Source organism: Apaloderma vittatum, unplaced genomic scaffold (genome assembly GCF_000703405.1).
Source record: "Apaloderma vittatum isolate BGI_N311 unplaced genomic scaffold, ASM70340v1 scaffold6032, whole genome shotgun sequence".
NCBI classification, from domain to species: Eukaryota; Metazoa; Chordata; class Aves; order Trogoniformes; family Trogonidae; genus Apaloderma; species Apaloderma vittatum.
Genome location: NW_009701799.1, coordinates 28,386 through 38,490, shown reverse-complemented (window position 1 = coordinate 38,490; position 10,105 = coordinate 28,386). Strand labels below are relative to the sequence as shown.

Below are 10,105 nucleotides of genomic sequence, written 5' to 3'. Positions count from 1 at the left end.
CCCTCAGCTTTTCCTCAGGAGTGGCCACTGGCCAAATCCCAGCTGGCCCCACAGATGAGGTGCCTGAGGGGCAGCTCCCACATTGCAGACGTTATGTCCATCCAGGGAGAGCAGGACCAAACTGGGCATCTTAGGGGGTCCAAATGTCTCCAAGGAGCCAGAGAGCTGGGTCGTAATGATCTGGGTTGTAGCTTCCTACAGCAGAAAGTCAGTGCCTGTCTGGAGTCCGATGGATCATCTCTGCATTACTCTGGCCCTGTATTAAAAGTTTGAGAGGAACATCAAAGTGCTGCATGGTCACCGTCTCCATAAGTGAGTTTTGCCCCAGATGACTGAATCTAATGAAAGCAACCTGAAGCTGGAGCTTACTTTTGCGGTTGCCTTGTCGCAGAGGCTACACCTGTGCGCATTTAGTGTACCAAAAGTAGACTTCTCTCCAAGAGCTAAACATCTTGTGTGTCTCATGGAACTTGCTGACAAGAATTTCAGAGCTGTCAAATGGTTCATAAATCAGGTCTTCAGATTTTCTGGATGTTTGTAGGGAGGTCAGAGTGTCAGAGGAATTGCTGCTGATAGTAGAAGGACATGCCAGAATGCTGATTTTGCATGCTTCATCGCAGTGTTTAAAGGGCCTCTTGAAACAGTAGTGGGTGTCCTGTGCTAAGCTAGTGCAAATAGCTTTAACCTGTAGAAGAACAAAAGGCCTGATAGCACTACTCCCGTGCAAGTATTCACTATATTCTCTCCAGCTTTAAAGATACTATGTTAAGGTGGAAGAGCAAATATAGTAAGCAGGAGCCCAGAGTCGTGGGTGAGAAATGGGCCATCTTGTGCTCAGCAGTTGTGCATGACACTGATGTGCTCAGGCAGCATTTGTAAGTACACAAAAGCATGCAAATTATGTTGCTGACATTCATGCAGCTGGATCTTTGCTGTTCAAGATGTTATTAATTAATAGAAGTAGGTGGATTTTTTTTTTCTTCAGTGAGAACAAATTCAGTCTACTCACCTATTCATGTGGGTGCTGAGGTGAAGAAAAGCCAGGCAAGTTCCTTTGAAGAAAATTGCAATTTTAAGAGCCAACTTGTTTGAAAACAGGCTACATTTAATAACTTTTGCATAATGTGTTTCAAAATGCTTAGCACCAGCATCAGCTCCCCACTTTACTGCTGGTCGGGTGAAGCCACCCCAGCAGGTTTCATTTCTGTAAAGTCTCAGGTAGAACGAGTTGCTCTCTGGAGACACAAATGCAAACTTGAGCACTGCTAATATTAGTTGCATCTGTATAACAAAAAAAATTAAAATCAATCACATGCCTGTTCTCTCATGAGCCACGCCAAGGGCAGAGTAGAAGTCACCATTTTACGCCACATTTGTATGTATTTAGCGTAGGCTTTACAGCGGCACCAGGAGGAAGCCTGGAGTTGATCCATCTAACTCTCCTCCTGTCAGGCTCCCTTTCAGTCATGTTAAATACTCGCTGTTTATGTAGTGGGTTTTGGTGTTTGTTTCCTTTAGATTTTGAGTTCAGACATTGATATAAAAATAGGAGGCAACTTCTTCCTTCTGCTTCTTAAGTCTTGGAGATCTGATGCCAGTAGGTGCCACTGAGCTTCATCTTGTGTTGGGGGACTTTGCTACCTCTAAGATGTAGCATAGGCTGTAATGTAAAGGAACTTATATTTTTCAACAGTCTTTTTTTTGTATTAAAAAAGAAAGAAAAGTAATAGGTTGAAAGAGGAGAGATGTGTAGCAGGAGCTTTGCCTTTTAAATAGATATTCTGTCACTTCCCTTTCACTGTAGATCACTAGGGATATTTTTAGACAGTTTACCGAGCAAATTGTAAAAACACACAGCCAAACACATCTGTATGCAAAGTGTGAAAGAAATACTGTTTAACATCTCATGAAGTTACCCTAATTCAAAATAAATAATAACAAATATTTATTATTTTATAATAAATAAAATAGCAAACGATAATACAGAAACTCTCCTCTAAGTTCCTCATAAAGTTAGCCAAATGCAATGAAATGTTTGGTAAGTGAGGAGTCAAGCCTTAAATATTCTGACAAAACAAATTCCAGTATTCATAACATGTAAGTAATACTAAAGCATATTAAACCAGATTTTCTAACTTATTCAACTTGCACCAGCAGAGAGTTGGACTTTGAGACACTTAACGGCACAGTTAGGACTGAATTACTGCTGAAGAGCCTGCTTTAGCAGGAGTGCAAGTCTTGCAGCCTGTGACCACGCTTGCAGTGCAGGGGAGGTTTTTCTTCTGTAGCGTTCCTCTGGAGCCACAGCAGCAGAGAGCGAGGTGGGAAGTCTAGCCAGGCCTCTAACATAGTCCTTACAGGCTCTTCATGCCCAGACTCACTAAACAAGACAATCTGATTATTTTGGATTTGAAATGCTGAATTTCTGGTGCTAGACTTTGGAATGAAACCACAGGTGGGCAAAACATGACGCCTTCTTCATTGCATAGATTGCAGACTGCTTGGCAGGTCAGTCTAGTGGGCTGCGCCAGCAGCCTTTTTTAGCCTGTGAGCCTCATCTAAACCTTCTGTCTCCTGGCCGTTGTCCACTCCGTGTCCTGCGAGTTGAGCCCCCTTGGGTGCTAGAAGGCTCTGTCTCTCCCCTCCTCAGTGGTTTGAAGGAGCCCTGAGTATGAGGAGAAGAGGAATCTGTAATGCAAAACTCTTGCTTGCTACTGTAGTCACAAAGGGAGGAACTAATCTCTTCTGGCTCTTGACATCTAAAAACTACCTGTCCAGCTGAAAGTCATCTGCACCCTATAGTCAGTACAGAGAGAGGGGTGCTTGTGAGGCACCATCTCATTCCTCGGCATGGCACAAATTGTCCTAAGAGCTACCTGACACTTTCCACGGACACTGGTGGGAGCCTGAACAGGCCAGCTCTAAAATAAGTCCCCCGTGAGGTGAATGTTTAAGTAAAAACCGTTGAGGCGATCCAGCTTGTGGAGACAGAACAAGCTGCCTTTGTCAGTACCACCAATGTGTTGCAGGGAGTGTGGCCATGCCTTCGCAGGCTCTTCCCTTGTGATATGTCAGAACTGGCTCGTCCCATGCTGAAAACAGTGAAGTGCAAAGGCAGAGCCGGGTTGCCTTGTGCTGCCTTGTCGCAGAGCAGCCTTCACACAGCCTGTGGGTCTGGCACGCTCTGTTGGCACGTGTGAGGGGGAACTGGTGCTCCTGGGCAGCCTGCCCTCCTTCCCTCAAACTCTAGTGGGTGCCTGCACAAGGTGAGAGCTACGCAGTGGTGGTGAGCTGGAGACTTAAGGTGAGCCTCTCCGCAGCTGGGGTATGATCACCTTTTCCATTGTTTCATTGCTTGTGACACGCATTTTAAAAAACATTTTTCATTATCATAACATAGCATTATAAACACACATTTAAAGAACGTTGCAGTTGTGGGAGACCAACCTGACGCACCTTCGTATTTTTCTTCTTCCCTCTTTTTCTCTATTCTAACTATACAGAATGCCTCCATTTTCAGAGTGATTTATTGTTTTCAGTTAAACTTTTGTCTGGATGTTAAGCTAGAGATGGATCGGTTCAGACTGGATGTTAGGAAGAATTTCTTCCCCATGAGGGTGGTGAGACACTGGCACAGGTTGCCCAGAGAGGGGGTGGAAGCCTCATCCCTGGCAGTTTTTAAGGCCAGGCTGGATGGGGCTCTGAGCAGCCTGATCTAGTGGGAGATGTCCCTGCTCATGGCAGGAGGGTTGGAACTAGGTGATCTTTAAGGTCCCTTCCAACCTGACAGTTTTATGATTCTATGTTGTGATATTGAAACTTTTGGCAGGATTAAATGCAAATATCAGGTGAGACCAATGCACTACGTTTGGAAAGCTGTCCTGGCTCTAATTGGATCACCGAGGATACGTCATCTCCCCCTCTCCCCTCGTTGTTGCCCCAGGTGTCTTGTACAAAGCTCTATACCCTACATGAAGAACATTGCCCGGGAGGTAGAACAATGCAGCACAGGAAGCTTTTATTCTGAGACAGAAGGTTTGATGTTAATCACGTCTCACATGTTAAAAATCTTGCCCCAGGATGTGTCAGATGTGCCAGGGTCTGAAGCAGTCCCTCTAAGTCAGATGCTAGTTCCACCAGTAAGCATATTTATGTTTATTAACCCCCTTTTCTTCTTCAACAGGACGACTTGCTGTCCTTGAAAGTTGTCAGCGTACTCCACCACCTCAGCATCAAAAGAGCCATTCAGGTGTTGAGAATAAATAACTTTGAGCCCAACTGTCTGCGCAGGAGGCCCTCTGATGAGGTACTGTTTTAAGATGAGGCTGTGAAAAGGAATGCTCTAGGAATTTTTCCCTGGTGGTTCTGATTATTCCTGCTCTGCCTCCTCTTCCTGCCTCCTCCTCCCTATTTCATTTCATTTCATTTTCAGTTCCCTTTTTCTCATGTTGTTCTTGAAGTCTCATGTTCTGCCATCACTACCTGGGACACCACTTTCTTTCCTCCATCTGCCATGGCCCCAGATTCATGTCCCCCTAGCCAAATCTCCCACTTCTCTCTCTACTAACAGCTGTTTTGGTCTAGTCTCTGATGTGCTATCTGGAACATAAATCACCACGAACTCAGTGCACTGTTGCTGTGAGTCTTGTGTAACTCTCTGGAAGATTGATGGCTGTGTCAAAATTTTCTGTGCAAAAGGCCCTCTTACCAGATGGGAGACTGCCATCAGTTTGTTTTGGAAGCAGCGTATGCTGGATAGGGCAAGGATGATGAAGCAACCCAGACACTTGGATTTAGATTCGTGAGAAAAGCACAGGAGCTCATGGAGCTGGCTAAATTTTCAGTTCTGGTAGAAATTGCAAGTAGTTCTAGTGCACAGCAGGATAATCAAGTGATGTGAAGCATAATACAGACCTACCCACTGTCCAGACCTATTTGCATGCTGATATTGCTGCAAGACAACAGTCCCAAAAGAGTTTTTTCCTCAAGTGCAACGTGGGCTTGCATCCATTAAGGGCAGATTTGTTTCAGTAAATATTTTGGCTGGGACAGCTGAGTTGGGAAGTCTCCTTAACTGCCCATTCTCTCCATTCACAGAATAACGTCACACCTTCTGAGGTCACCCAGTGGACCAATCATCGTGTGATGGAGTGGTTACGCTCCATTGATCTGGCAGAGTACGCGCCTAACCTGCGGGGCAGCGGTGTGCATGGGGGACTGATGGTAAGATTTTAGACTGACTTGTTCTGTTTTATTAAAAAGCGTGTGGCTGAGAATCGCTAGAGCAAAGTTTTGACATTATCTTTGCTGCGCACACCGTATCGTCTTATTCTGCTTAATAAGAATTTACTACCCTGTAGCCTGAAGGGCATGAATGTCTTGGGCTGAATTAGTGTGGGGAGCAATGGATTTGATTATCTGTATTCCCCTAACAATTCAATCTAGGAATGGCATTCTCCATCTCCTGTCATATCATGCTGCACACTGCTGTTGTGCTGTTAAACAGCCACCATCTTCCTTCCTAGATGTGGGCATGTTTTTATTTTGTGAGGAAGACTTGTTACTTTGGAAAAATTTGTGATTTTGGGTGTCAAACCAGGGTTGTTTTTAATTGCTCTAGCATCAGATATTCCTGACGAGAGACTTCTCTTTGCAGAAATACGCTCTGGTGGTTAAGAGGTATATCCCTGCTCCAAATGTTTTATGTCTGTTTATTTTCCATCATTCCTCTGCCTACATTTTTCATAATTAATGAAGATGGTGGGTAAACAATTTGTGGCAGCTTCACACATTACATGAGTTAAGGGTGGACTTAGCTGTTCTTTTCTTCTTAGCTGCCAATTTTTTTCTATTTGTAACTCAAGAAAGAAAGCCTAGAGGCAGCATGTTAAGCATGCTTTACTCCCTTTTTTCCCTCTTTGTTGTATGTTTCCTCTAAATACAAAGAAAAATCCCAAAGCAACCTTAGGAAGTGATCAAGAAAGGTGTGACGAAGAAACTGGCTTCAGCTGGATTCTCTCTGATTTGATTAATAGGTTTTGGAGCCTCGTTTCAATGTAGAAACCATGGCACAGTTGCTGAACATCCCACCAAACAAGACGCTACTGAGACGGCACTTGGCCACTCATTTCAACCTCCTCATCGGGCAGGAGGCCCAGCAGCAGAAACGCGAAGCCATGGAGTCCCCAGACTACGTCCTCTTAACAGCAACAGCCAAAGTAAAGGTAGGCCGCTCTGTGTGGGTGGGTGCGTGCGTGAGTGCGTGCGTGAGCTTCCAGGCAGACGTTTAGATCTCCAGCGTGCTGGTTTTATCCGTGTTTGGAGCCTCTCATACGCACACACAAGAGGTGGCACTCTTGGTGTGTTGTCCATCTGTCTGTACTGTAAGGTGTTTGGGAGGGAGACTGCCTCTTAACCATTTATATGCTCGTTTAGTGCAGTGGGATTCTGATCTCATTTGGTATCCTTTAAATGGTGTTGTCTTAACAGTGGTAGAATGAGGGGACACATCCTGTCCTTTCAGATGCAGTTATCGTGAAATACAGCTATTCAGAAGATTCTTTGTTTAGTAGAGCACAGTGAAGTTTTGTCTCTTCATCATTGAAAAACCAGTGCAGATGTAATTATTTTCTGATTATCTAACTTTGTGTCAATTTTCTTGTTAGCCAAAGAAACTTGCCTTCAGCAATTTTGGGAGCCTGAGGAAGAAGAAGCAAGATGATGTGGAAGAGTATGTGTGTCCTATGGAGCTGGGGCGGGCACCTGGAAGTGGGTCAAAGAAGGGGTTTAAGCCTGGCCTGGATGTCCGAGTATATGACGATGACGATTTGGACAGGCTGGAGCAGGTAAGCCAGTTCTAGCAGTTTGGACACCTTGACCGTGCTGTCAAGTTCGGTGGAAAACCTTCTTTTTCCCAGGGAAGCCTGCCTTTTGCTTTGGCCCGTGAAGGTCCTGACTTTTTGCAATCACGTGGCATTACTAACAAGAACATTGTCCCTTGGCCGAAGGGGGTTCAAGCTGAGAAGGCAGAACCTTCAAGACCTACTCCAGCATAACTCTCCTCTCTTGGCTGTGTCAGATGTAAAATCAAGCACTTAATTGCCACTCTGACATGGCATACGGTGAATTTATTATTGATTCGTTATTCATTATCTGTTTTTTTTGTTGTTGTAGATGGAAGATTCAGAAGGAACAGTGAGGCAAATAGGAGCATTTTCTGAAGGCATCAACAACTTGACAGTAAGGCTTTAAAGTGGGGTCTGTGGAGAATGATCTGTTTCTACAAGATAGGTGTAGACCCCTTGGCAGTTGCTAGTATTAGTATCGACACTATTTAGTACAAATACACTAAGTACAACTTTTCTTTGCTATTACTGGCTCCATCAAGCTGAGTTTTGTAGTTTTGGGAGCAAGTGCTTTAATCAATTTCAGTGCACAGCAGGACCTATTCTTTGGATAGAGCTGTGAAATTTATGGGTGTAGTCAAGTCTCTTCAGAACTAGGGCTCAGTTGAGGTCCTTTGGTTTTTCATACAGGGACAGAGGGGAGGAGAAAAATGAGCATTTCAGGAAGATACCCACCCATTGTGGCAGGGAGATTCCCCCAGCTGGGAGCAGTGGCCTGTGGTCACCAGCAATCCCTGCTGACTCCGCACCCTCCAGGGAGGGCAGAGGACCCAGCTCTGGGCTGGCAGGGGCTGCCCTTGGGTGGTGAGTTACCAGCTGCAGGTCACAGCACGTTTTCTGAGTGGAAGCCCATCCCCAGGCTGCGGTCCCCGAGCCATTTGGGACAGCAGGCAGCAGCGAGCTGGTTTTTCACCAGTGTGGGTGAGGAAAGTCCTCAGCAGGACCAAGTGGTGGCCGATGGTGATGTTTTCTGACAGGTGGAGGACTGGGACCATCTCAGGTGCCCAATTTCAATTGTGGGGGCCTGAACCTTGACTCTTCCCTCCTTTCCTTTCTAGCACATGTTGAAAGAAGACGAAATGTTTAAAGACTTTGCGACTCGCTCTCCTAGCACCAGTATAACAGATGAGGACTCCAACGTGTGACAGTAACCACCAGGCACTGACGAAGGCTCACTTTCCTACGTGCAAGAAACGTCATCATTATACATGATGGGCAGCAGATCATGTACATTACATTGCTCTTGCTTCTGTTTGTTAGAAGTAACATTGAGGGGTGGAGAATTTTAAAAGAACAAAATAAAAGGTGCCTACTCTGAAGTTGCCATAAGAAACACCCCGACACTGGTGAATGGTAATTGTTTTTACTATATTTAATGTACAAACTAGTGATATGTTTCAGAGTGTTGCATTTAAATTTACATGCTATGATAGTGCTCCTTATGCTTATTCACGGCCTCAGATAATCCTTTATACTGTTTCAGAATAACAGAATGTGTTAGGTTAGAAGTATTGTGTCTGTAGATATTGTGCATCAGCTTTCTCTAGGCTCTCCGCTGGAAAAAGATGTTTCTGCTCTTTTTGAAGTGCGTTTGTTCAGCACAAATACCAGTTCTGCCCTTCCTACAGTGTCCAATGTAGGATTTTAGTCATCTGTGCCCTGCATAAACTCCCCAGTAGCTCTTGACTGTTGCTCTTATTTTTATACTGTTTTATAAAAAAAAGAAAAAAGTATATGAAGTACATATAAAAACAAAAATTTAAATTTTGTGAGATAGAGCGATGGAAAGTTTGAGGTGGGGGGGAAGGGGAGGGGATTGTAAAAAGAAATATGCCAGTTTGCATACCAGCTGGTTACTGGAAAAGGCAGGCTGACCTTTGGAACTGTTTGCTTTCCTTGCTTTTTACTAAGTGCACAGTTTAATGATCTTCCATTTGGGATGAAACAATTATAAAGCATGTTTCTGTAGCAGTGACTTGTATGGAAACTGCACATTTTAAAAAGTCTTCTTTCATGTTCCCATCAGCAGTAGTTGTAGTGTTCAAATAAGGTTATTAACACCTCTGTAACTTAAAAAAATTCTTAAAGTTGAGAGTACTCCCTGCATATGGAAGGGATATTTCTGTGCTGTGACTAACATAAAGATGATGTAGTTGCAAAAAAAAAAAAGTTATATAGAGAAATGTATAGCAAATATATTATTTCATAATATTAAACCTAAGGTGGGACTTTTCCTCCAAAACTTAAATATCAAATGTCGCTCATCATTTTACCTTCTTGAAGCACAGCTCCTCTGCTTTTGAAGATCATAAAATTTTAAAAATCCTAACTGGCCAATGGAAATCTTTTGTCAGACTTTTGGTATTGCGAGGTGTCCTAGCCAAAAAGCAAACAAAAAGAAGTAACTCTGTTAATTACAGTGGTCGTTTGTATGGTGTTGAAATTTGCATGTATTTTAGCCAAATGGCATGAAGCTTCTTCGCTTTGTAAAGGCAAAAAAAAAAGAAAAAAAGAAAAAGTACAGCTGGAATTGCTCCTTGTGGTGGTGTGCTGCTTTACCAGGCGTTTGTCACTCGTTTCATTGCTCTCTGTGCTGGAACCGAGACCGTTTCCAGCACGTCGCTGTGTAGTGTGAGGGGTGTTAGATCTGTGCTGACTTTGCGTTGGTATTTCTGAGACGGCGTTAACAAAGCTGGGAAAGGAAGAAAGGTTCTTTCAGGGGCTTCCAGGGAGCTCCCATCAGATTCTGAGGAAGATTGGAGTCATAGTCTGGCATTGTATTATTGTAACCTGATAAGCTGTTACCAGCCTGGTTCTTTGAGGGTTCTGCAGCGTAGACTGTCATTTGTGTGCCAAAATGAAAAATTTGATATGGACTGGCTGCATTTTATCACTTATATAACATAATATCAACTGCTGCCATTTTTTTCTTTAGTAACTGGAGTCAGGCAAACCACCCAGAACATATACATTAAATAGTTTGTGTTTCTTACCATTACAAACAGATCGCAGCTGATGCTTTGTTTGATACTCCAGACTTAACTCCTGTCTGCAAATAATTTGCTGTCTGTTGCTTCTTTCTTTACAGTCTTTGAGCTTTTTTTTAATCCGGGCAGAAATACCGTGCTGTGTGACACCTGCCATCAGCTTTAGGGTGCAGATGCTTGGGATGTGAATTGAGGACTCACTTTCTATGAATA

At 43.8% G+C, this 10,105-nt stretch overlaps 1 protein-coding gene across 5 annotated transcripts in view; it reads left to right on the top strand.

Annotated features, from left to right (window-relative positions):
• PPFIBP1 (PTPRF interacting protein, binding protein 1 (liprin beta 1)) overlaps positions 1-9,566 on the top strand; it is a 53,315-nt gene extending 43,749 nt beyond the window's left edge. For 4 of the 5 annotated variants that reach the window (XM_009879286.1, XM_009879284.1, XM_009879285.1 and 1 more), the window contains 6 exons: positions 4,184-4,306; positions 5,098-5,223; positions 6,036-6,224; positions 6,666-6,845; positions 7,174-7,239; positions 7,964-8,615. In XM_009879286.1, coding sequence (XP_009877588.1) covers positions 4,184-4,306; positions 5,098-5,223; positions 6,036-6,224; positions 6,666-6,845; positions 7,174-7,239; positions 7,964-8,050 — 771 coding nt within the window. In that variant the 3' untranslated portion in view covers positions 8,051-8,615. Of the gene's footprint in view, positions 1-4,183; positions 4,307-5,097; positions 5,224-6,035; positions 6,225-6,665; positions 6,846-7,173; positions 7,240-7,963 lie in introns of all 5 variants that reach the window. The other variant, XM_009879287.1, reaches the window with a different exon arrangement.
• The last annotated feature ends 539 nt before the right edge of the window (positions 9,567-10,105 follow it).